The 27,966-nt window shown below is 50.4% G+C and overlaps 1 protein-coding gene across 4 annotated transcripts in view; it reads right to left on the reverse strand.

Moving 5' to 3' along the window:
* The window catches only part of LOC134957356 (uncharacterized), a 56,291-nt gene that overhangs the window by 11,809 nt on the left and 16,516 nt on the right, over window positions 1–27,966 (reverse strand). For all 4 annotated transcript variants that reach the window (XM_063939186.1, XM_063939185.1, XM_063939188.1 and 1 more), the window contains 2 exons: window positions 10,597–10,634; window positions 1,603–1,664 (listed from right to left, as the gene is read on the reverse strand). In XM_063939186.1, coding sequence (XP_063795256.1) covers window positions 1,603–1,664; window positions 10,597–10,634 — 100 coding nt within the window. The remainder of the gene's footprint in view (window positions 1–1,602; window positions 1,665–10,596; window positions 10,635–27,966) is intronic.

Below are 27,966 nucleotides of genomic sequence, written 5' to 3' on the forward strand. Positions count from 1 at the left end.
TGGTAAAGAGTTGTTTACATTAATGGGGCAATGACCAGAGAGTGACAGGAAGCGAGTAAGTCGCTGGATTGGATCAACACTAGGACCCAGATAAGTGACACTCTATCTATGCCATTTTTAAACATTCAGTTTAAAATGAATTCAGGTGGAATTAGCCTATAAGTGAAAGTACTGGCAGGTGGCGTGGCTTAATATAGGAGGCGGTGTGGGGACATGACACGCCACATGACTCGGTCAACGGTTTGTGTAATGGTTAGCATTACTGCCTCACAGCATTGAGGTCTAAGGTCCTATTCATATGATGGCCCAAACTGGGTTTGCATATTCATTCTGTATCCAGGTTGGGGGTAAATTTACTAAGATGGGAGTTCTATTTAAGATGGGATGTTGCCCATAGCAACCTATCAGATTCTTCTTCTCATGTTTCTAGCACCTTCTAGAAGATAATACCTGGAATCTGATTGGTTGCTATAGGCAACATCCCATCTTAAATAGAACTTTCCTCCAGGTACTCCGGATTCCTCCCACAAAATATCCTGATAGTTTAGTTGGCTCCCAACAATAAAATAACCTGCGTGTATGTGTGTGGTGGGGAATATGGACACAGCAGGGACTGATGTGAACAGTCGAATATTCTCTGTACAACGCTGCGGAATATGTGTGCGCTCTATAAATAACTGGTAATAAATAATAATCTCTCCCCGGCAACCTGGACTGTACAAACACCGCCCAAAGCGGTTTTAATGGGGCAAGGCATCGCTGGGACAGCCCATCGGATGCCGGCATCACTTTAATGATAAATTGCACCACTAACTAATGGGATTCCGCTGTCGGATCATGACAGCCGACATCCAGTCAGCCGGGGAAACGTATGTATTCGCTGTTAACTATGGTGGTCATTCCAAGTTGATCGCTAGCTGCATTTGTTCGCTGTGCAGCGATGAGGCAAAAAACCCGGCACTTCTGCGCATGCGTATGCGGCGCAATGCGCACGCGCGACACACTATTACAACAAACGATGTAGTTTCACACAGGGTCTAGCGAAGCGATTCAGTCGCACTGCTGGCCGCAGAGTGATTGGCATGAAGAGGGCGTTTCTGGGTGTCAACTGACCGTTTTCAGGGAGTGTTCGAAAAAACGCAGGCATGCCAGAAAAAACGCAGGCGTGGCTGGGCGAACGCAGGGCGTGTTTGTGACGTCAAAACAGGAACTGAATAGTCTGAAGTGATCGCAAGCGCTGAGTAGGTCTGGAGCTACTCGAAAACTGCACAAAAAAACTTTGTAGCCGCTCTGCGATCCTTTCGTTCGCACTTCTGCTAAGCTAAAATACACTCCCAGTGGGCGGCGGCATAGCGTTTGCGAGGCTGCTAAAAACAGCTAGCGAGCTATCCGCTCGGAATGACCACCTATGTGAATAGCGGCTATAACAGATGTTACCGGTTTCAGGTAGCATTTTACTAATTATACCATTTATTAACTCTAAATAATCTCCCTAATTCATCTTTTAGGACAGCAATTGGTTTGTTTTTTATATTTACTACAACCTGCTAAGCTTTGCAGAAATGAAATAGAACATTGGAGACCTAACAACCAATCCATTACCGTAAAAAGTTTACGAGAATCTGAGCAGGCACTGTAATGACTCACACCAAGTACCAGGAGCCCTAAAATAAGGAGACGATGTATAAGACTCACGCTGCAAATGAACAATTGAGATCAAATTACAAAATCAACAAGTAGTTCATGGGGGGTCATTCCGAGTTGTTCGCTCGGTAAATTTCATCGCATCGCAGCGATTTTCCGCTTAGTGCGCATGCGCAATGTTCGCACTGCGACTGCGCCAAGTAAATTTGCTATGAAGTTAGGAATTTTACTCACGGCTTTTTCTTCGTTCTGGCGATCGTAGTGTGATTGACAGGAAGTGGGTGTTTCTGGGCGGAAACTGGCCGTTTTATGGGCGTGTGGGAAAAAACGCTACCGTTTCTGGGAAAAACGCGGGAGTGGCTGGAGAAACGGAGGAGTGTCTGGGCGAACGCTGGGTGTGTTTGTGACGTCAAACCAGGAACGACAAGCACTGAACTGATCGCAGATGCCGAGTAAGTCTGGAGCTACTCAGAAACTGCACAGAGATGTCTTATCGCAACATTGCGAATCTTTCGTTCGCAATTTTAAGAAGCTAAGATTCACTCCCAGTAGGCGGCGGCTTAGCGCGTGCAAAGCTGCTAAAAGCAGCTTGCGAGCGAACAACTCGGAATGACCCCCCATGGCATTATTTTGTGGCACTCAAAGTATACAATGAGAAGAATATTGGGGGTAATTCCAAGTTGATCGCAGCAGGAATTTAGTTAGCAATTGGGCAAAACCATGTGCACTGCAGGGGAGGCAGATGTAACATGTGCAGAGAGAGTTAGATTTGGGTGTGGTGTGTTCAATCTGCAATCTAATTTGCAGTGTAAAAATAAAGCAGCCAGTATTTACCCTGCACAGAAATAAAATAACCTACCCAAATCTAACTCTCTCTGCACGTTATATCTGCCTCCCCTGCAGTGCACATGGGTGGTCATTCCGAGTTGTTCGCTCGGTAATTTTCTTCGCATCGCAGCGATTTTCCGCTTATTGCGCATGCGCAATGTTCGCACTGCGACTGCGCCAAGTAAATTTGCTATGCAGTTAGGAATTTTACTCACGGCATTACGAGGTTTTTTCTTCGTTCTGGTGATCGTAATGTGATTGACAGGAAGTGGGTGTTTCTGGGCGGAAACTGTCCGTTTTATGGGAGTGTGTGAGAAAACGCTACCGTTTCTGGGAAAAACGCGGGAGTGGCTGGAGAAACGGAGGAGTGTCTGGGCGAACGCTGGGTGTGTTTGTGACGTCAAACCAGGAACGAAACTGACTGAACTGATCGCACTGGCAGAGTAAGTCTCGAGTTACTCAGAAACTGCACAGAGAAGTCTTTTCGCAATATTGCGAATCTTTCGTTCACAATTTTGAGAAGCTAAGATTCACTCCCAGTAGGCGGCGGCTTAGCGTGTGCAATGCTGCTAAAAGCAGCTTGCGAGCGAACAACTCGGAATGAGGGCCATGGTTTTGCCCAATTGCTAACTAAATTCCTGCTGCGATCAACTTGGAATTACCCCCATTATGTGCCTGAAATGGGACTCTCATGTGCAAACGTCCACACGCGCAGGCATTATTCAGACTTTCACATAAGTTGCGCCAGTGTCCCATGACATTTAAAGAGGCAATTTCTTTTTTATGCCAGATTCTCCTAGGGTGGAAGTTATCAAACGCAGTTCTCAACATTGGCACACGCAGGGGTGGCATCCGAGTGTCTGGAAACCCCTGACGGGCCATTTTATTTTCCCATAGATGGAGACTGCTGTGAAGATGCTGCAGGCGGAGCAGGCACTGGGAGAGGCTGCGGAGGGAGCGGAGACACTGGGGGGAGGCTGCGGGAAGGGAGGCGGATACTGGATAGAGACTGTGGGGGATCAGGGAAGACTAGCGGGGACACTGGTGGGGAGAGGCTGTGGAGGGAGTGAGCACTGGGGAGAAACTGTTGGGAGCAGGAATAAATGAGGAGATACTGCAGGTTGATATAAGGGGTTCAGTATGGTATGCCGGCGGTCGGGCTTCCGGCGACCAGCATACCGGCGCCGGGAGCCCGACCGCCGGCTTACCGACACTGTGGCGAGCGCAAATGAGCCCCTTGCGGGCTCGCTGCGCTCGCCACGCTACGGGCACGGTGGCACGCTACGCGCGCCACGCTATTTTATTCTCCCTCCAGGGGGGATCGTGGACCCCCACGAGGGAGAATAAGTGTCGGTATGCCGGCTGTCGGGATTCCGACGCTGGTATACTGTGCGCCGGGATCCCGTCAGTCGGCATACTGAAGACCACCCGATATAAGGTATACAACAGTAATGGAGCTTCTGTCCTTGCTATATATATATATATATCTCCTATATAATAGCCCAGATCTGTGACTTTGTGATTCATTTGCTAACGCTGGGCGGAGTCACAACACTGGGCGGAGTTAGTCAAATGAGTCACAGATCTGGCCAAATCTACAGGAGACTAGAAGCAGATAGTATGGGCATGGCACAGGCAGGGGTGCATACCTCCCAGCTTTCTTCAGGAGCTTTCTTCAGGCAGAAGGAGGGACACACACTCGGCGAAAAGGGGGCGTGGCTTCACGGGAGGGCCCCCGTTTTCGTCAGTGAGGGGGCTTGCCCAGCGCTCTGTGAGCTGCTGGCATGCCCCCAGGGGCTGATTATGAGTCAGGGTGGCCAGGGCACTTGAGACAGGGGAGCCCTATCTCATTGCTGTGCCTGGTGTGGGGGTGGGGGCGTGACCTAATCGCGGGACTCGAGGCCACGCCCCCTTATGCAAATTCCTGGATTTTTTTTTTTCATGGAATTTTGGCCCCTTAGCTAGGGCTAAATCCAGAGGAGGTGGTCGCTCCCCCCTACACACCCGCACAGGCAGAAGAAAGCAGGGAGACTGCTGCCTCCCTGCAACACCACAGACCTGCCAATACGCAGCAGCGTGTGCTGACTGTAGCACAATGCTGCCGTTGTTGCTGGCAGGACGGGGGAGCTTCTGAGCTGGGGTCAGAACTACTCGAGCCGGGGGGGGGGGGGGGGCCCTAAAACTGTGGGGCCAACGGTATGTACCCCCTGCCCCCCCCCCTTAATCCGGCTCTGCTGCTGGAACCCCTGATGCCCCCTCTCTCTCTGTCTCCACTATTCACCGCTGCTCTGCTAAGCAGAACAGCGAGTACAGGAGCTTTCCAACTGCCCCCCCCCCCCCCCCCCCCCCCCCGGGGGCACTGCGATCCACGGGTGGGACAGCGGGACAGACCAAAAAAAATGGGACTGTCCCGCGAAAATCGGGACATTTGGGATGTATGGGGGTGTGTGAGGGGGTATGCCGTACAGACAGACGGGCTCCGGCTCACTGTGTGCTTGACCCCCCACATCAGCATACTCAGCAGGGTCTCTCTGACGCGGAGGAGCATCACTTTCTGGCACACTCCACACTTCTTAGCTGCAGTTTTGTGGGGCACCAGCCGCTGTGCAGGTTCCGTACTGCCTCTGTTATCTCCAGCCCCGGCAACCCCACCGCTAGCTGCAGCGCTGCCACACGCAGTGGAGTGCGCCCAGCTCCTTCACACACTTTAGCCGGCGGGTAGCGCTGCAGAAGTCCGAGCTGCTTGCAGGCTCCGACCCCCTCCTCCCTCCAGCCGCAGCATCTCCTGGGAGCTAACCAGTCACTCCCAGTCTCCCCTTACCACAGTGCCCAGCAGCCGCGAGGTCCGTGCCGCGTGCATGCTATGACCCCCTCCTCCCTCCAGCCGCAGCGTCTCCTGGGGGCTAACCAGTCACTCCCAGTCTCCCCTTACCACAGTGCCCGGCAGCTGCGCGAGGTCTGCGGTGTGTGACTAAGGAGGGGGTGAGGGATGCGGACAGGCAGAGGAAGCAGGACTCCAGCCTGAGAGAGTCAGCCATGCCAAGTTTCCACCAGCAGCAGATCCCAACAGGTTGGAGTGGAACAGCAGCAGCCAGCAGCAGTGACTCCGGTAAGACACATCTGTCTGTCACCACTGTTTTGTCCCTAATACCAATCTCTCCCGTGCCCTGTGTTCTGTCATGTCCCTGTCACCCCTGGCCTTGCCCTGCCACCCCTATCCTGGCCCTGTTACCCCTGTGCTTGCCCTGTCACCCCTGTCCTGGTCCTGCCGTCCCTACCCTGGCCCTGTCACCCCTATCCTGTCCCTGTCATTTCTGTCCTGGCCCCGTCACCCCTGTCCTGGCCCCGTCACCCCTGTCCTGGCCCCGTCAACCCTGTTCTGACCCTGTCACCCCTGTCCTGGCCCTGTTACTGCATACCCTCCAACTACCTTTTTGGCAGGTACAGTACCCGCAGCGCCTCCAGACCTCTCCCCAATGCACCACACCTCCGCACCTTCCCCTCCACCACATGCGGCACTCCACCCCTCCCCCACACGCTGTGCCTCCAGACCCCCTACACCACCCGCGGCTCCCACTCCTCCGCCCCTTCACCACCCACAGCACCTCCAGGTCCCCTCCACCATCCACCCCCCTTATATGTCTCCCCCCACACCTGCCCCCCTCCACCCGCAGCATCCGCGGTCCCCCACTCACCCACCCCTCCCCCACCAATGGCACCCCCGCACCTGCCCCTCCACCACCTGCAGCACCTCCGGACCTCCTTCCCCATCCGCCGCACCACCCGTACCTGCCCCTCCCCTACCCATGGCGCCTACGGACCCCTACCCCACCCCCGGCACTCCCGCCCCTTCCCATCCCACAGCACCTCCGGAACCCTTCACCCATCCACAACATCCCCACACCTGCCCCTCTCCCATCCGTGGCACCCCTGCCCCTCCCCCACCTGCAGTGCCTCCGGACCCCTCCCCCATCTGCATCCCCCACTCTTCTGCCCCTTCCCCACCCGTAGCACCTCCCGACCCTTCCCCATCCGGACCCAACCCTCACTTCCGCCCCCCCTCCACCCGCAGCATCTACAGACACCATCCGCAGTCCCCCCCCCCGCACCCGCTACATTCTGTACATCGTGCCCTGCAAGTGCTGTTCACGCCGTCGCAAGGGGCTGCGCCTCCTTCACCATCGCATGCCCTTTCATTGTGCAATATTTAACCACTAACAAAGGAATGCAGGTAATACTCCATATAATACAAATATTGAACCCCAGGAAGGCATGCAAGGGTAGCCCCTTGCGACGGTGTGAAGAGCGCCCGTAGGGCGCGATGAAGCACCTAGTATATATATATATATATATAATGGAACCCCCCTCCCCCACCTAAAAATCCTGCGTTTGCCCCTGTTCAAGGTACCCCAACGGTCCAGGATTTAAGTTTATCCATGCTTGGCCACAGGTGACTTATGCCGCATACACATGGTGCGACAGTCGATATTGACTATATTGTGTGCGGAGGCATGAACCTCCGATATACTGTAGTCAATATCGACCCTGCCTGCACACACTATTTTTCCTTGCGATGCTGATCCAACAGGACGGCGCATCGGCATCGCAAGGCGTTTACACACGGTGCAATATGCTATATAGTCCATATCTGTAGAAATATTGCATTGTGTGTAATTAATTAGCACCTCAGATAATTTGATTCACCCATCTGTGGTGAGCCATGGAAATACCTAGAACACGGACCGTTGGCGTGCCTTGAGGACCATAAGTGCTGTCCCGCTGTCTATCCTGATGCCTTTTCTGTGTGACGTCCAGGATTCTCAGGGAACAAGAAAAGAACAGAAGGGTCTGTTAATTCAGTATACACTCTAAACAGATGAGTGAATATTTCCTCCACGGACTCACCTAATATACTGTAGGTGGGATACATTCGCATAACGGTATAGTTTAATGGTATGGCCACCCTGAATCCTGCTGGCTGTATTTTGGACATTGTGGGCGGGATGTATTAAGATACATCGACGCCCCTCGCCGCTTATCGCAGCGATGTTGATCGCATATGTACTAACATATGCGATCAATATCGCAATGCGGTGACGGAGGCCCCCTGCGATACCTGTGAGGTGGTCTGCGGGTGGTCTCCGTCACCTCCCAGGGGTCTCCACACTGCCTACACGCCAGGAAGCAGCAGCAGGCTGCCCCCGTCGCCTCCTCCTCCCCCCTGCAGTTGGAAGGACCTCCGGCTGCGTTGCTAGGGGGAGGAGGAAACTACCTTCCGGTACCAGGGCTGCCTGGGGGAAGGTATGCTGGGGGTTGGGGGGAGTAGGGTCGGCGTCTGTGGCGGGGGCGGCGGAGGCGGTGGATTGCGGCGGTCGGTGATACGAAGCCCATAGGCTTCTATAGGGTATCGCCATCCAGAGATGGTGATACCCTGGACGGCGAAAACGCGGCGGTAGGGTCTTAGTACATTTGAAAATGCGGTAAAACCCCCGTTTTCGCGGGGTTTACCGCATCTTTCCTTTAGTACATCCCGCCCTGTATATCAGGAAAACTTCCCCTCATAGAAACACGTTCACCTGGGAACAGGTATAGACGTTCCTCAAAAGGTGCTTTATCTTTCTCATTGGTTGCACTTCCACACTATGGGGGTAATTCAGACCTGATCGCTAGGGTGCGTTTTTTTTGCATCCCTGCGATCAGGTAGTCACCGCCTACAGAGGGAATGTGTAATTGCTGTGCAGGTGTGCGATCGCATGTGCAGGAGAGCTGCACAAACATCACTTTGTGCAGTCTCTGCGCAGCCCAGGACTTACTCAGCCGCTGCGATGATCGGGGCCGGAGCTGACGTCACGAATCCTGCCACAAAACGCTGAGTCCTCCTCCGTTTTTCCGGACACTCCCTAGAAACGGTCAGTTGCCACCCACAAAAACACCCTCTTCCTGTCAATCTTCTTGCGATCGTCGGTGCGTTCGGATTATTCGCACCATCCCGTCGCTGCCCGGCGCTCCCCGTCGCTGCGGACCGTTGCGCCTGCGAATTGCGGTGCATACGCATGCGCGGTTCAGACCTGATCGCCCGCTGAGCGAAAACGCAGCCTAGCGATTAGGTCTGAATTACCCCCCCGTGTGTATTCACTCAGCAGACAAATGAGCATCTGTAGCCTCACCGAATTCTTCCAAGTAAAGGATATTGATTCCAAACTAATAATTTTCTCCCCTTCAATTAAATAGGAGAAACCACGTGCTGCAGGGTGTTCCTATTATTTTGCGCCCAATTGGATTTGCCCCTGTACGTCTGATGCCCTATTGTAAGGCTCTGACTGTCAGCTATGGAGAGCAGTCTGCCACTCTAGGAGCTGAGTAATGCAGTATCACACTGGTACGGGGCTGCAGGTGCAGGCAGATGGATAGCATGCAGAATCTTTTTCCCTATTATAACTGCTCCAACCATCAGCTGCAAGTGGCAGTCAGTCCGGCCGGGACAGAGGTCTCCCTGAATATGCACAAGTGCTTGGATAACCCCACGTTGTGCCTCTGTTCTCCTAAAGCTTTAAACATGTTTTACTGCATGTATAGACTGGAAGGGTTCAGTATGTTTGACCGGTGGATGTGATGCCGTCGGCAGTGGTCACAATATCAACATCGGCATCCCAATCGTTGAAATCCTGACGGGGCAAGGTAAGTATGTTATCCTCTACCCCCTAACCCTTCCTTCCCATAGCCTAACCCTAACCTCCCAGGTGGCGCCCAAACCTACCCCCTCCTCCTCCTCCGGCCCTAAGCCAAACCCACCCGCTATACTTATGGTCGTAATGCCGACTGTTGGGATTCCGGCTTTGGTCTCATGACCCTGTCGAGATTCCAGCATCGACATTCTGAAGGGTGTCCCGCATCCCAGCTGGAACACCTACCAACATCACAGTGATAGAGAAAACGCTTTGATTATAGTCTGGCCACATGGTTAATTATGGAAAGTGGCGTTCTATGCTTCGGTTCTTTTCTACTTAATCTCTGAAGCTTCTCTTTTTTAGAAATTCATTTAAATACAAAGATCGCACTATAGGGATGGCCATCGACCATCGATGATTCCAACTCATCGATGGTTTATGGCCGAAGTATAACTTTTTTGCCATCGATGGGAGATAACCAGATGGTTTCTCTCCATCGATGTCACAGCCTAAATGTATATATTTTTTTTGCAAGGTGCTGGAACACGGAGCATAGCTCTGCCCCCGACACCCACTAAGCCCCGCACCCGTTTTTTGATTGGCCTGCGGCCTGGCCAGCTCCTTTATTGAGTGGTGCATACCATCGATGGTTCGCCATAGATGGTTCAAGTGCCATTGATGGATATCACTGATGGTGCCATGGATGGCAACAATCGATGGCCATCCCTATCCCACTATAGGGCAAGAAGAATGTATAAAACCTCCTCCTTCTCCCCCGGAATGAGCAGAGTTGGGAATGCCTTAACCAGATGGACACAGGTAAGGCCACATTCATAGAGAGTCCCCATTTATGGCCAACATGTATCTCACCACATCAGAAGGGGGAGGTTTGGCAGTGATCCATTACCATCAGGGGCGTTTTAAGAGAGGAGGAGGCCCGTGTGTTCAGTCTCCTCCGTTGGGCCCCCTCCTCTCTGCCCGGAGCGCCATAGAGTCTGAGCACTAGAGGGCTCAGACTCTACTGCGCATGCGCAGATCTCTGGGAAAATGGCACGGCGGCCATTTTCCCTTAGATTTCTCTACTGCGCATGCGCAGAACTCCGTGAAAATGGCAGCTGAGCCATTTTCATTGTGTTCTAACGGCGTTGCGGACGCCGGCGCTGGACTTCGGAGGGGTGATTATTTTACAAATGGGTGCAGTGTGTGCTGTGGGGGCCCCCTCTGGACTTAGGGGCCCGTGTGCACCACACACACTGCACCCATTATAGAAACGCCAGTGATTACCATTATGGAGAGTTCTATGTGTGGGTTTTATACTTTATTACTTGTTCTGAATTGATGTTTGGAATAAATCCCTTATCTGGAAGAAACTGACCCTGGGAATGCTGCTTATGGTGTCCGTCATTTTCACAGGCTTTCAACTAGTAGATAATAATAAAGACACTCGAGGACTTACCACAGAATATCGCTGCAGCGATCAGAAACTTCAAGTTCCTGAAAGACAGAGTGGGAATCATCAACATATGATCTTACAGATAACTTCATTGCTTTTCTGGCGTATACTGTATATTAAAAAAAGGTTAAACACTTTGAAAACTTCCATTTAAAAAAACAAAATTTCTGACCATAACGCTCTCTCAAACTACCGCCCTATCTCTCAGCTCCTTTGTCTCTCTACGCTACTTGAGAAACTTGCCTACACTCGACTCACACACTTTCTTAACTCATACACTTTATTGGACCCACTTCAGTCAGGCTTCCGTTCCCAACACTCCACAGAGACAGCACTGACTAAAGTGGTTAATGATTTGGTCACTACGAAGTCTAAAGGCCATTACTCCCTACTTATTCTTCTAAATCTATCTGCTGCCTTTGACACTGTTGACCACTCTCTTCTCATACAGACACTACAATCCCTAGGTCTTAAAGACACAGCCCTTTCTTGGTTCCTCTCCTACCTATCTAATCGCTCCTTCAGTGTTCGCTTCTCTAAATCTACCTCCTCTTCGCTACCTCTTTCAGTTGGAGTACCACAAGGCTCAGTCTTGGGTCCTCTGCTTTTCTCTATCTATACCTCATCTCTTGGTAAACTAATCAGCTCTTTTGGATTTCAGTATTATCTGTACGCAGATGATACTCAAATCTACCTATCCTCCCCTGACTTGTCCCTATCTGTACTGGACCGTGTCACTGAATGCCTTTCTGTCATCTCATCCTGGATGACATCTCGCCACCTCCAACTTAATATTTCAAAGACAGAGTTAATTATATTTCCACCGGCCAATAGTAGGTACCAACCTGATATCTCTATCACTGTTGAAAACTCAACTTTCTACCCTACCCCACAAGCTCGCTGCCTAGGTGTCATCCTTGACTCTGATCTGTCCTTTGTTCCCCACATTCAATCTGTCTCAAGATCATGTTACATGCATCTGAAAAACATATCCAAAATACGACCATACCTTACACAAGACACTGCTAAAACTCTAATCCACGCTCTCATTATCTCCCGCATTGATTATTGTAATAGTCTCCTAACTGGTCTTCCCAAAACGAGACTCTCACCACTACAATCCATTGTGAATGCAGCGGCGAGGCTAATCTTCCTCGCTAGACGCTCATCGTCTGCAGATCCGCTCTGTCAGTCCCTCCATTGGTTACCTGTATTCTGCCATATTCAATATAAAATACTTTTACTTACACCAGTGGTTCCCAAACGTTTTGGAATCATGGCACCCTAGAGTATCAGCATTTTATTCATGGCACCCCTAGGCCAAAAAATTCTTAGCGAGAAATTTTGTAATAAATATTTATTCAAAGATTGTGTTTATATGTCATCTTTAGTTTCCATTATGTGAGGAGAAACAAGATTTGCTTCTGTTTGTCCACATATTTTATGATTGGCAGCCACCAGCACTGGTTTTGCCTATTACATTGACCAGAAATAATTTTGATTGGTCCTGGACCACCAACCCAGGGCACCCCTGCAAGTGTTCTGAGGCACCCCAGGGAGCCACGGCACACAGTTTGGGTACCACTGACTTACACACAAGGCCATTAACCTAACTACAGCAACGTACATCACTTCGCTTATCTCAAAATATCTCCCAACCCGACCTCTTCTAGATCTTCTACGTCTCTCATCCACACTCATTACTCGCTCCCACTCACGATTGCAGGACTTTCATCAGGCTGCCCCCACTCTGTGGAATGCCTTACCACGCACAATAACACTCTCCTCTAGTCTCCAAACCTTCAAGCATTCCCTGAAAACTCACCTCTTCAGGCAAGCCTATCAAATTCCAGAACCGCCCACATAACTTTCATAAACCTTCCTATCAAATTGCATCCACTCTGCACAGTCCACACATATCCTCACATGTCTTCTCATTCTTCACTTTCCCTTCCTCCCGACCCCGGTTCATCATTGCTGTGTGACCATATCATACAGCCCACCAAGAACCTTTGCAATCTGGTGGACAACTATGCAATAGATAGCACCTATCCTTGTGTATACAGTACATGCCTATTTCCCTATAGATTGTAAGCTTGCGAGCAGGGCCTTCCTACCGCTATCACTGTTTGTTATTACCCAGTTTTGTTATATCATTGTTATTTCCAATTGTAAAGCGCAACGGAATTTGCTGCGCTACATAAGAAACTGTTAATAAATAAAAAGTAAAAAAGTGATAAATAAAGTGTTAAAGTTATCCCAAAGCCTTCCACCACAGAGTATAACACAATGTCAGAATTCTACCACAAGCCCAAGCCTCACTTTAAGCATGCAGGGGTCACTGTTTAAAGTCCTGTCTCTTTTCTTGGCATGAAGTGGTCACTCCACTGCTGCAGGCCCAGGATTCCTTGTACGGCCGACATCACCAGGAAACTAGTGCTGCTGGACTAATGTACATACATTCTGGTCTTGTAGTGTAGACTCTACAGTATACAATGAGCCACAGTCTCAGGTAGCACCGCTGTGCTTTACATTTTATCATCATCAAAGATTGAAGTACTGACCTACTGATAATGAGTTGCCAGGACCTGAGGTTTCTGACTTCAGTTCCAGTTCTCTAAAAGAAGCCTCCTGTGTCCCTGAACCTCCTTGACATCACTGTTATATGGCAACCTTCTGTGTTTTACCTCGGCTCTCTTATGACTATCCTTTTCATCTTTTAGGCTCCCGGGTTTCAGATAACTACAATACATTCCCTGGATTTGACCCCTAGCTCTTTGACGATGGCCTTCTCTTGCCCTGGCAAACCATGGATACAACAATCTTAGGGCCTAATTCAGACCTGATCACTGGGTTGCTAAACTTGTAGTTCTGCAATCAGATAGTCGTCGCCCAAGGGGAGTGTATATTCGCCGTGCAAGTGTGCGAACGCATGTGTACGCCGAGCTGCAAAAATCCCTCAGTCAGCGGACAGATGCAAATCCGTTCGCACCTCACTCACCAGTGAATGGTTACCAGTGTGTGCAGTGTGTGCGCAGCCCAGGACTTGCTCCTACAGTGCGATCAGAACGGGCTGATCAGGGCCAGAGCTGACGTCACACACCCGCCCTGAAAACGCTTGGGAACGCCTGCGTTTTACCTGACACTCACAGAAAACACTCAGTTATTACCCACAAACGTCCTCTTCCTGTCAGTCAGCATGCGAATGGCTGTGCGATTACAATTTTCGCACCATCCTGTCGCTGACCGTCAGTGCCTGTTGTTTGCTGATGCGCGTGCGCATTGCGGTGCATACGCATGCGCAGTTAGTAACATAGTAACTAAGGTTGAAAAAAGACAATTGTCCATCGAGTTCAACCTATTTGTGGTCTCCTATGCAGTCTTATTATAGGACTAGTTATTTTTATGTTAGGACTAGTTAAATTAACTATAATGCGTGCCTACGCACCATAACCCTGAATATCTTTATCCAATAGGAATTTATCTAACCCATTCTTAAAGGTGTTGACTGAGTCCGCAGTTACTACTCTCTCAGGCAGGGAATTCTAAACACGTATTGTCCTTACTGTGAAAAAACCTTTTCGCCTCAATGTGCGGAAACTCCTCTCCTCTAACCTAAGCGAGTGACCACGTGTCCTCTGTGCTGATCTTATAGAAAACAGGTCCCTCCCGAGCTCTGTGTATTGACTCCTTATATATTTGTAGATGTTGATCATGTCCCCTCTTAGTCTCCTCTTTTCCAATGTAAACATGCCTAGCCTTGCAAGCCTTTCCTCGTATTCCAGCTTCTGCATGCCCTTGATTAGTTTGGTCGCCCGCCTCTGAACCTTTTCTAGCTCCATGATATCCTTTTTGTAATATGGTGCCCAACATTTCACACAGTATTCAAGATGTGACCTCACTAGTGATTTATATAATGGGAGTATAATACTCTCGTCCGGGTGGTCTTCAGTATGCCGACTGTCGGGATCCCGGCGCACAGTATACCGGCGCCAGAATCCCGACAGCCAGCATACCGACACTTATTCTCCCTCGTGGGGGTCCACGACCCCCCTGGAGGGAGAATAAATAGCGTGGCGCGCGTAGCGTGGCGAGCCCGCAAGGGGCTCATTTGCGCTCGCCACGCTGTCGGTATGTCGGCGGTCGGGCTCCCGGCGCCGGTATGCTGGTCGCCGGGAGCCCGGCTGCTGGCATACCATACCACACACCCCTCGTCCTTAGCATCAATTCCCCGTTTTATGTATGCTAATATCTTATTAGCCTTCTATGCTGCACTCCTACTTTGGGTACTGCTGCTTAATTTGTTATCTATGTGAACCCCTAAGTCTTTTTCCGGTACAGAATCCCCTAATATTACCCCATTTAGTATGTAGGTGTAATTTCTGGTCTTGCCCCCACAGTGCATTACCTTACACTTGTCTGTGTTGAATCTCATTCTCCATTTTGCTGCCCATGTTTCCAGTTTAGTTAAGTCATTCTGAAGAGACTCAGCATCCCCCTCCATATTTATAACCTTACACAATTTGGTATCATCTGCGAAAATTGACACCATGCTCTCTAGACCTACTGTTAGGTCGCTGATGAAAATATTAATCGTCAATCGCCTGCTGTGCAAAAAGCAGCGATCAGGCCAGCAGTGTTTCTAGAGAGGAGGGGACCCGTGTGCAGACTCCGTGTGTGGGCCCCCTCCTCTCCTCTAGCCGTCACCGCCGCTGCTAACACTCTCAGCTCTGAGACTCTGGCACAGTGCCAGAGTCTAGAGCGCATGCGCAGAACTCCGAAAAATGGCCGCCGCGCCAGAGTCTCTAGCGCTCAGTGTGCTAGCAGCAGCGGTGACGGCTACGGGAGAGGAGGGGGCCCACACACAGTCGCCGATGGACGCCGGAAAGGTAAGTATAAAAGAAATGGGTGCGGTGTGGGCCCCCTCTGGACCCAGGGGCCAGTTCACCGCACACACTGCACCCATTATAGATACGCCAGTGTATCAGGCCTGAATCCCCCCCCTTAATCCTCAAATTTACGCAATGTATTTAAAGGTATGGTTCATCTTTTCACTAAAGCCTGTTCCTGCTATGGGAACCAACAACCCAATACTTACACATATGAACCCTAAAGAGCTGACAGGTAGATTATATTTGCAGCATAAGGCCCATGACTATACCTAGCGCCTCTATGAAAATGCCAATCCACAGTTCTTTCCATCAGAAGAAGCTGAATGTTAGAACACTTAGAAATGAAGGACAGTTCTGGATCTGCTGGGTGTTGTAAGGTTTGTATGGTGATTGGCAGCGCCGTAACTACCTATGTGCCAGGTGTGCCTGGCACACAGTGCAGTTACACTGAGGGCGCACGGCGAGCGGCATGTAATGAGTGTCAAAGTCAAAAAATATTGCAGAACACACATCATGTACAAACTACACACACATGCCCTCTGCGCGTGCACTTGTTCTGTCGTGCGTGCACATACTCGCAATTTGCGTATGGTCGCTCCCGCGGTCCTGCGCGTGGTATGGGTATTTACGGTAGAGTTTGTGAACGCATGGAGAGCTATCAAAACATTACATATTTAATCCAAATAGTGCACATTGTACACATAGTCCCCCTGCACCACATCAGCAAGTATCAACAGTTTAAATGATTCCAGAACAAAGGGATTCACCTTTACAGGATAGGAGGGGACAGACTAAGGTTATAAGGTGGTGTTTGGTATCCAGCTGTAGGGTATTTTAAGGGTAACATTCCGGCGTTGGTTTGCGGAAGATCGCATGTTCCTGCGGATAGTTAGGTGCAGAAGCAGAATATAGATATAAACTGTATTTACTGTACATTATGTATGCGGCGGGAATCCAGAGGAGACCACCCACAAGAGCAGTTGGGAAAGACATCGCCTACCTTTTCAAATCGACCTATGACCTCTCCTGTACTGTAAAAGTGCATTCCTGTGTCCAATGGACAAAGGGATTACAGTATCCATTGTATTGCTTTTGGAAGAATTGTATAAATAAAGCCTGCTGCAGCCTGGCCTGGCACAAGACTCACAAAGTTATCTATCAGATGACCGGGGACCGGCCGGGTTGCGCAAGCGAATCCACTCACGTATGTAGCATTGACTGTAGCCATTATTCTGTTATATTGTCTTGTATTGTAGTGTATGATTTGTATTGTAAACCCCCTTTCAGCAATATTACGCCATACTTACCGACATTCTGGCTGCTCTCTGCGGGAGAGAGCAGCCAGGTCGGCTCAACAGGCGGGCCTGGAGCACTTTGACGAATGGAGGGGGTGGTCCGGAGGCAGTACGGGGGTGGAGCAAGGGCGGGACGGGGGCGTGGTTACGATTATGCCTTCTTTAAGCCACGCCCCCGCTCTGTAATGCCGCGATCACCGGCATTACAATGCAGGGGGCGTGGCTACGATGACGCGATTCAGCAAGAATCGCATCATCGTCTGCCCGGACCGCCCACTTTACACACAAAGTGGGCGGACGGGCAGGGGGGACCCCGTCAAATCGGGAGACTTGCCTGCTCTTCCGGGGGGCCGGGAGGGTCACCCGATTTTCGGGAGCCTCCCGGCCATTCCGGGAGAGTAGGCAAGTATGTATTACGCTGTGGTGTCGGAACCCAGTGGTTTAACTACAGACTGGTGTCGTGTATTTCTTTCCCTGCTAAGGTTTAAAGTGTAATAGCATCACACTGTATTGCTGCATAAGGTTTAAAGTGTAATAGCATCACACTGTATTGCTGCATAAGGTTTAAAGTGTAATAGCATCACACTGTATTGCTGCATAAGGTTTAAAGTGTAATAGAATTGCATTGCATTACTGTAAAGGTTTAAAGTGTATCTCTGGGTGTGCGCGCGCTGTGTGTACTTTGTACCCCCAGCGCGGCGTTTGTACGCTAAGTCCGTACAGTGATACGGGACTCCGTACGCAAACAGTATATAAAGTACTTAGCGTGTGTACTAAGTTTAGCGGCCGCAGCGGCTCCATGGTAAAGTGTATTCTAAGTGTGTGTAAGGTATAGCTTTTTGTTCCTGTTAGATAATCAGCATTATCATGAGTCAAATTGACTCATTACATGCCGCCTCTGCTGGGTGCCGTGCGCCGCGCTGGAGGGAGAGCAGCGCCGGAGGCAGAGAAGGAGGAGGAGGGAGGGGGACTTGAGCCGCAGCAGCGCTATGTCATTGATAGCAGCGCCGCTGCAGCACTCCCCTCTCCTTCTGTACTGGCTGCCCAGCGCTGCTGTGAATGCTGGGATGCGGTTCCCTCATCCAAGCATTCTCCACTGCGGCTGCCCGGGATCTCTGCCAGCACGAGGAGCCTGAGAGATGGTAAGTATATAGCTCTCTCTCTTTCTGTCTCTCTCTCTTTCTCTCTCCCCTTCTGTCTCTTTTTCTCTCTCTCTCTCTCTCTCTCTGGTGTCTGTCTGCCGCAATGTGTCAAAAGGGGGACTGGCTGCCGCAATGTGTAAAAAGGGGGACTGGCTGCCGCAATGTGTAAAAAGGGGGACTGGCTGCGTAAAAAGGGGGACTGGCTGCCGCAATGTGTAAAAAGGGGGACGCTGTCTGCCATAATGTGTACAAAAAGGGGACGCTGTCTGCCGTAATGTGTAATAAGGGGGACGCTGTCTGCCGTAATGTGTAATAAGGGGGACGTTGTCTGCCGTAATGTGTAAAAAGGGGAACGCTGTCTGCCGTAATGTGTAATAAGGGGGACGTTGTCTGCCGTAATGTGTAATAAGGGGGATGCTGTCTGCCGTAATCTGTAAAAAGGGGGACGCTGTCTGCCGTAATGTGTAAAAAGGGGACGCTGTCTGCCGTAATGTGTAAAAAGGGGCTCTACCCGGTGTAGTGGCTCTACTGTGCAGCATAATTTGAATAATGGAGACTACTATGCACCGTAGTATGAATTGGCATTATTTTGTGGCCACGCCCCTTCCCCTTGAAGCCACGCCCCTATATATTTTTTGCACGCCTGCGGCGCGCACTGCTCCTGTCTTGCGTGGGGGGGGGGGGGGGGGCGCCAATGCCATTTCTTGCACACAGCGCCAAAATACCTAGTTACGGCACTGGTGATTGGTTCTGGTTTTGTGTCTCCTTCCTCCAGCGGTGTAGCTGTACAGACATGCCAGTGGCTGCACGATTATTATAGACTGATAACACACACACACACACACACACACACACACACACACACACACACACACACACACACACACACACACTCTTACATCTCCCTCTTACATCTCTGACCTTATCTCTCTTTACTCTCCTACCCATCCTCTTCGCTCTGCTAATGCACGCCGACTCTCCTTCCAACTGATCACCTCCTCCCACTCCTACCTACAAAATTTTGCACGTGCTTCTCCATTTCTCAGGAATTCCCTTCCTCTCCCTCTCAGACTCTCCACCTCTCTACAAAACTTCAAACGGGCTCTCAAGACCCATTTCTTCACCAAACCCAGCCAAATCTCATCCTAACCTTCTTGTCTATGCTCACTGTCTACCCCTTCTGTGTCACCCTGGCCTGTCAGCCCCTCACCTTTTAGATTGTAAGCTCACAAGAGCAGGGACTTCTTTCCTCATGTGCCTTTCCTTTTCTTACTTACACTATCTTATACTCCATACTCCCTTTGATGGCACCTAACCCCGGGTTTTCTATACCTGCCCTATATTGTCTTGTGCTGTAAGTGCTGTTTTCTTGTTTGCTCATGTGATTATGTACTGTGTAATGGGCGCTGCGGATCCCTTGTGGCACCATATAAATAAAGGATAATAATAATAATAATAGCGCACGCACGCACACGCACACACACACACACACACACACACACACACACACACACACGCACATTTTCCCCACCAGCAGCTACAATTTTTATTGTACTAGCTTAAGTGTTCCCCACAGATCTCAGATTGTAAGCTTAGCTGGCCAGAGTCATCTTCATCTTCTGTTTCATGTCACTGTATGTAATTTAGTTGTTTTATGATTCTCCCAGTGCACAGAGCTGCATGATACGTCAACGCTTTATAAGGAAAATAGTGATAGAAAGAAGGAAAATTCTTCACTGCTGTTTATGATGCCCAATAAATAAATAGTCAAGGCAACAGATTTAGTATTGTTAATTGCAAAACAAATGGAGCAAATAGAATTTTAAAAATGTCACTGTAAATGCAGCGCTCCAGAACATGAGCAGAACCGCTAATGAGATGAAGTGGATCCATCTGCTCTTAATCTGGTCCTTATGGGCTCTCTAAGTCTACATAATTCTCTTAGACTACAAACCTTTCAAAGTATCCCTACAATCAGAGTTAGCTAGTTTAATACAAATGGTTTACACCAAATGTTTTGTTTGCTTGTTTTTTTTAAAACCACCTTGGCTATTTAAAAAAAAAAAAAAAAAAAAATGTTCTTTTTTTATTATGCTGTGACTGCAGACACAGCACTATGACTTCTTAAAGAAAAGCCTATTATATGGGAATCCCCCTGGTATTATTCCACATTCTTGTTGCTTGTGTTCTCCATCTGAGTGAGCTGAACCAATGCAGTAAATTCACACACACAACATAGATATAGGGAGGGTGAACCAGATCAGAGAGGTAGTAAATCTGCCGAGCATCAGCCAAGACTCCACCAACTCCTCCCTTAACTATCCTATAGGACAAGAGAAAAGTAAACCAAATATAACATTCTCAACACATTACAGAGGCAATACACAAAGAAATACCTCATGATTTATTTCAATTCAAAACATACAGTGTACTCTGTATGTTTTGATATATTTAGTCTATCTACATATAATCAGACTAGGCGATTCATCGCGCCCTACGGGCGCTCTTCACACCGTCGTTAGGGGCTACGCCCCGTTGACCTCTGCACGGCTTTGAACATACGCAGGGCGGTAGATAACAGAATCAGAAACGCAGGGCAGTATAGAGGGCATACAGAAATGGTGTCCGGTTGAGATAAGATAGAGAGGCGTAGGGGGGGAGAAAGGGAATGTACAGAAACGCTGTGCGATCGGTAAAGGATAGGGAGAGTCAGGGTGGTAGGGAGAGGATAAAGAGAGGCAAGGGGTTAGAGAGAAAATACCGTTGCAAGAGGCTACGTCCCATTATCCCCTGCACGGGCTTCAGCTGTGCTATAATTGTTATTACATGGAGTATTACCTGATTTTTTTTTATGGCAGTGGGTAAATATTGTAAGGGGGGAGGGCGTGCGATTGTCAAGGGGGCGTAGGCCTTTGTGAGGGCGTGCAGAGTGGCCACAGGGCACAATGAATAACATAGTGTAGTATATACTGCTAGTTGTCTGCATTATGAAGTACCAGATGAGTAACAGCAATGCACTGTAGATAAGATACCAAGGTGCTGTGGCCACAGGTAGCAGAGCCGCTTATACACACAATGGCCACAGATAGCAGAGCCGCTTATACACACAATACCCACAGGTAGCAGAGCCGCTTATACACACAATACCCACAGGTAGCAGAGGCGCTTATACACACAGTGGCTACAGGTAGCAGAGCCGCTTATACACACAATGGCCACAGGTAGCAGAGCCGCTTATACACACAATACCCACAGGTAGCAGAACCGCTTATACACACAATACCCACAGGTAGCTGAGCCGCTTATACACACATTACCCACAGGTAGCAGTACCGCTTATACACACAATACCCAAAGGGGGCAGAGGCGCTTATACACACAGTGCCCACAGGTAGCAGAGCCGCTTATACACACAATACCCCCAGGTAGCAGAGGCGCTTATACACACAGTGCCCACAGGTAGCAGAGGCGCTTATACACACAATACCCACAGGTAGCAGAGCCGCTTATACACACAGTGCCCACAGGTAGCAGAGACGCTTATACACACAATGGCCACAGGTAGCAGAGCCGCTTATACACTCAATACCCACAGGTAGCAGAGCCGCTTATACACACAGTGGCCACAGGTAGCAGAGCCGCTTATACACACAATGGCCACAGGTAGCAGAGCCGCTTATACACTCAATACCCACAGGTAGCAGAGCCGCTTATACACACAGTGGCCACAGGTAGCAGAGCCGCTTATACACACAATACCCACAGGGGGCAGAGGCGCTTATACACACGGTGCCCACAGGTAGCAGAGCCGCTTATACACACAATACCCACAGGTAGCAGAACCGCTTATACACACAATACCCACAGGTAGCAGAGCCGCTTATACACACATTACCCACAGGTAGCAGAACCGCTTATACACACAATACCCACAGGGGGCAGAGGCGCTTATACACACAGTGCCCACAGGTAGCAGAGCCGCTTATACACACAATACCCCCAGGTAGCAGAGGCGCTTATACACACAGTGCCCACAGGTAGCAGAGGCGCTTATACACACAATACCCACAGGTAGCAGAGCCGCATTTACACACAGTGACCACAGGTAGCAGAGGGGCTTATACACACAATGGGCACAGGTAGCAGAGCCACATGTACACACATTACCCACAGGTAGCAGAACCGCTTATACACACAATACCCACAGGGGGCAGAGACGCTTATACACACAGTGCCCACAGCTAGCAGAGACGCTTATACACACAATACCCCCAGGTAGCAGAGGCGCTTATACACAGTGCCCACAGGTAGCAGAGGTGCTTATACACACAATGGGCACAGGTAGCAGAGCCACGTGTACACACAATATCCACAGGTAGCAAAGCCGCTTATACACACAATACCCACAGGTAGCAAAGCCGCTTATACACACAGTGCCCACAGGTAGCAGAGCCGCTTATACACACAGTGTGCACAGGTAGCAGCGCCACTTATACACAATGGGCACAGGTAGCAGTGTTGCTTATACACATAATGGCCACAGTATTAGTGTTCCTAATTAATCCAATGTCCATTGGTAGCAACTATACTCACAAAAGTTTGGGGGGTTTGGAAAGGGGGTGGGTTCAGTGAGGTTCCCATCCGTGCGGCTGATCAGCCCGATTCAGGGAATCACTTGTAGCGGCTGTGGATGGTGTCCGAGGTGCTACGTGTGGTGGAGGGGTGGGTGTGGGAGGGGGCGCGGATGGGGAGTGTAGTTGCTGTTGGTGGGGGAGGGGTGGGTGCGGGGGACTGTGGATGAAGGAGGGGGTATGGAGGTGATGTGTGTGTGGGAGGGGCAATGTAGGGGTGTGCGTTTGGAGGTGCAGGGGGGGTGAGCTTAGGTGATGGGTTTCAGAAGTGCTGTTGGTGGGGGAGGTGTGGGATGGCACGGATGGGGGATGTAGATGTTATGGATGGGGGAGGGGTGGATGCGGGGGAGCTGTGGATGGGGGAGGGAGTCCAGAGGTGGTTCGGGTGGTGGTCCAGAGGTGTTGCGGGTGGGGGAGGGGCAGGTGTGGGAGATCCGCAGATGTGGAGGGTGTCTGTAGATAATGCGGGCGGGTAGGTGCTGTGGTTGTGGGAGTGGCGGGGGTGTTGCGGGTGGGGTACATGATCTGGATGGGGTAGGTGATGTGGATGTGCGGTAGCTAGGGGAGGGTGCGGGGATGGCACGGATGGGGGAGAGGGTCCGTGGGCGCTGTGGATGACTGAGGGTGGGTGCGGGGTTACGGCGGTTGTGGTGGGCCAGGTGTGCTGGTGCGGTGGGTGGGGGAGGGTGCCGGTGCAGGGATACCGCGGTTGGTGCAGCTGCGGCGGGTAGGGGAGGGGCAGGGGAGGGGGTGCGGCGGTGGGGAAGAGGCGGGTGTGAGGATGCTGCGGGTGGGGTGCCAGGGGTGGGGGGGGGCGTGAGGGGGTGTGGATGGGGTCTGTAGATGCTGCTGGTGGTGGAGGGGCAGGTGCAGGAGGCTGTGGATGAAGGAGGGGGTCTGGAGGTGCTGTGTGTGGGGGAGGGGCGATGTAGGGGGAGGTTGGGTGATGGTTTGTAGAAGTGCTGGGGGTGGGGGAGGTGTCTATTAGAGATGTGCACTTGAAATTTTTCGGGTTTTGTGTTTTGGTTTTGGGTTCGGTTCCGCGGCCGTGTTTTGGGTTCGACCGCGTTTTGGCAAAACCTCACCGATTTTTTTTTGTCGGATTCGGGTGTGTTTTGGATTCGGGTGTTTTTTTCAAAAAACACTAAAAAACAGCTTAAATCATAGAATTTGGGGGTCATTTTGATCCCAAAGTATTATTAACCTCAAAAACCATAATTTCCACTCATTTTCAGTCTATTCTGAATACCTCACACCTCACAATATTATTTTTAGTCCTAAAATTTGCACCGAGGTCGCTGGATGACTAAGCTAAGCGACCCTAGTGGCCGACACAAACACCTGGCCCATCTAGGAGTGGCACTGCAGTGTCACGCAGGATGGCCCTTCCAAAAAACACTCCCCAAACAGCACATGACGCAAAGAATAAAAAAAGAGGCGCAATGAGGTAGCTGTGTGAGTAAGATAAGCGACCCTAGTGGCCGACACAAACACCTGGCCCATCTAGGAGTGGCACTGCAGTGTCACGCAGGATGGCCCTTCCAAAAAACACTCCCCAAACAGCACATGACGCAAAGAAGAAAAAAAGAGGCGCAATGAGGTAGCTGTGTGAGTAAGATAAGCGACCCTAGTGGCCGACACAAACACCTGGCCCATCTAGGAGTGGCACTGCAGTGGCACGCAGGATGGCCCTTCCAAAAAACACTCCCCAAACAGCACATGACGCAAAGAAAAAAAGAGGCGCAATGAGGTAGCTGTGTGAGTAAGATAAGCGACCCTAGTGGCCGACACAAACACCTGGCCCATCTAGGAGTGGCACTGCAGTGTCACGCAGGATGGCCCTTCCAAAAAACACTCCCCAAACAGCACATGACGCAAAGAAGAAAAAAAGAGGCGCAATGAGGTAGCTGTGTGAGTAAGATAAGCGACCCTAGTGGCCGACACAAACACCTGGCCCATCTAGGAGTGGCACTGCAGTGTCACGCAGGATGGCCCTTCCAAAAAACACTCCCCAAACAGCACATGACGCAAAGAAGAAAAAAAGAGGCGCAATGAGGTAGCTGTGTGAGTAAGATAAGCGACCCTAGTGGCCGACACAAACACCTGGCCCATCTAGGAGTGGCACTGCAGTGGCACGCAGGATGGCCCTTCCAAAAAACACTCCCCAAACAGCACATGACGCAAAGAAAAAAAGAGGCGCAATGAGGTAGCTGTGTGAGTAAGATAAGCGACCCTAGTGGCCGACACAAACACCTGGCCCATCTAGGAGTGGCACTGCAGTGTCACGCAGGATGGCCCTTCCAAAAAACACTCCCCAAACAGCACATGACGCAAAGAAGAAAAAAAGAGGCGCAATGAGGTAGCTGTGTGAGTAAGATAAGCGACCCTAGTGGCCGACACAAACACCTGGCCCATCTAGGAGTGGCACTGCAGTGTCACGCAGGATGGCCCTTCCAAAAAACACTCCCCAAACAGCACATGACGCAAAGAAGAAAAAAAGAGGCGCAATGATGTAGCTGTGTGAGTAAGATAAGCGACCCTAGTGGCCGACACAAACACCTGGCCCATCTAGGAGTGGCACTGCAGTGGCACGCAGGATGGCCCTTCCAAAAAACACTCCCCAAACAGCACATGACGCAAATAAAAAAAGAGGCGCAATGAGGTAGCTGTGTGAGTAAGATAAGCGACCCTAGTGGCCGACACAAACACCTGGCCCATCTAGGAGTGGCACTGCAGTGGCACGCAGGATGGCCCTTCCAAAAAACACTCCCCAAACAGCACATGACGCAAAGAAGAAAAAAAGGCGCAATGAGGTAGCTGTGTGAGTAAGATAAGCGACCCTAGTGGCCGACACAAACACCTGGCCCATCTAGGAGTGGCACTGCAGTGGCACGCAGGATGGCCCTTCCAAAAAACACTCCCCAAACAGCACATGACGCAAATAAAAATGAAAGAAAAAAGAGGTGCAAGATGGAATTTTCCTTGGGCCCTCCCACCCACCCTTATGTTGTATAAACAGGACATGCACACTTTAACCAACCCATCATTTCAGTGACAGGGTCTGCCACACGACTGTGACTGAAATGACGGGTTGGTTTGGACCCCCACCGAAAAAGAAGCAATTAATCTCTCCTTGCACAAACTGGCTCTACAGAGGCAAGATGTCCACCTCATCATCATCCTCCGATATATCACCGTGTACATCCCGCTCCTCACAGATTATCAATTCGTCCCCACTGGAATCCACCATCTCAGCTCCCTGTGTACTACTTTGTGGAGGCAATTGCTGCTGGTCAATGTCTCCACGGAGGAATTGATTATAATTCATTTTAATGAACATCATCTTCTCCACATTTTCTGGAAGTAACCTCGTACGCCGATTGCTGACAAGGTGAGCGGTGGCACTAAACACTCTTTCGGAGTACACACTTGTGGGAGGGCAACTTAGGTAGAATAAAGCCAGTTTGTGCAAGGGCCTCCAAATTGCCTCTTTTTCCTGCCAGTATAAGTACGGACTGTCTGACGTGCCTACTTGGATGCGGTCACTCATATAATCCTCCACCATTCTTTCAATGGGGAGAGAATCATATGCAGTGACAGTAGACGACATGTCCGTAATCGTTGTCAGGTCCTTCAGTCCGGACCAGATGTCAGCATCAGCAGTCGCTCCAGACTGCCCTGCATCACCGCCAGCGGGTGGGCTCGGAATTCTGAGCCTTTTCCTCGCACCCCCAGTTGCGGGAGAATGTGAAGGAGGAGATGTTGACAGGTCGCGTTCCGCTTGACTTGACAATTTTGTCACCAGCAGGTCTTTGAACCCCAGCAGACTTGTGTCTGCCGGAAAGAGAGATCCAAGGTAGGTTTTAAATCTAGGATCGAGCACGGTGGCCAAAATGTAGTGCTCTGATTTCAACAGATTGACCACCTGTGAATCCTTGTTAAGCGAATTAAGGGCTCCATCCACAAGTCCCACATGCCTAGCGGAATCGCTCCCTTTTAGCTCCTCCTTCAATGCCTCCAGCTTCTTCTGCAAAAGCCTGATGAGGGGAATGACCTGACTCAGGCTGGCAGTGTCTGAACTGACTTCACGTGTGGCAAGTTCAAAAGGTTGCAGAACCTTGCACAACGTTGAAATCATTCTCCACTGCGCTTGAGACAGGTACATTCCACCTCCTATATCGTGCTCAATTGTATAGGCTTGAATGGCCTTTTGCTGCTCCTCCAACCTCTGAAGCATATATAGGGTTGAATTCCACCTCGTTACCACTTCTTGCTTCAGATGATGGCAGGGCAGGTTCAGGCGTTTTTGGTGGTGCTCCAGTCTTCTGTACGTGGTGCCTGTCCTCCGAAAGTGTCCCGCAATTCTTCTGGCCACCGACAGCATCTCTTGCACGCCCCTGTCGTTTTTTAAAAAATTCTGCACCACCAAATTCAAGGTATGTGCAAAACATGGGACGTGCTGGAATTTGCCCATATTTAATGCACACACAATATTGCTGGCGTTGTCCGATGCCACAAATCCACAGGAGAGTCCAATTGGGGTAAGCCATTCCGCGATGATCTTCCTCAGTTGCCGTAAGAGGTTTTCAGCTGTGTGCGTATTCTGGAAACCGGTGATACAAAGCGTAGCCTGCCTAGGAAAGAGTTGGCGTTTGCGAGATGCTGCTACTGGTGCCGCCGCTGCTGTTCTTGCGGCGGGCGTCCATACATCTACCCAGTGGGCTGTCACAGTCATATAGTTCTGACCCTGCCCTGCTCCACTTGTCCACATGTCCGTGGTTAAGTGGACATTGGGTACAACTGCATTTTTTAGGACACTGGTGAGTCTTTTTCTGACGTCCGTGTACATTCTCGGTATCGCCTGCCTAGAGAAGTGGAACCTAGATGGTATTTGGTAACGGGGGCACACTACCTCAACAAATTGTCTAGTTCCCTGTGAACTAACGGAGGATACCGGACGCACGTCTAACACCAACATAGTTGTCAAGGCCTCAGTTATCCGCTTTGCAACAGGATGACTGCTGTGATATTTCATCTTCCTCGCAAAGGACTGTTGGACAGTCAATTGCTTGGTGGAAGTAGTAAAAGTGGGCTTACGACTTCCCCTCTGGGATGACCATCGACTCCCAGCAGCAACAACAGCAGCGCCAGCAGCAGTAGGCGTTACACGCAAGGATGCATCGGAGGAATCCCAGGCAGGAGAGGACTCGTCAGAATTGCCAGTGACATGGCCTGCAGGACTATTGGCATTCCTGGGGAAGGAGGAAATTGACACTGAGGGAGTTGGTGGGGTGGTTTGCGTGAGCTTGGTTACAAGAGGAAGGGATTTACTGGTCAGTGGACTGCTTCCGCTGTCGCCCAAAGTTTTTGAACTTGTCACTGACTTATTATGAATGCGCTGCAGGTGACGCAT

This window comes from Pseudophryne corroboree, chromosome 9 (assembly GCF_028390025.1).
Source record: "Pseudophryne corroboree isolate aPseCor3 chromosome 9, aPseCor3.hap2, whole genome shotgun sequence".
NCBI classification, from domain to species: Eukaryota; Metazoa; Chordata; class Amphibia; order Anura; family Myobatrachidae; genus Pseudophryne; species Pseudophryne corroboree.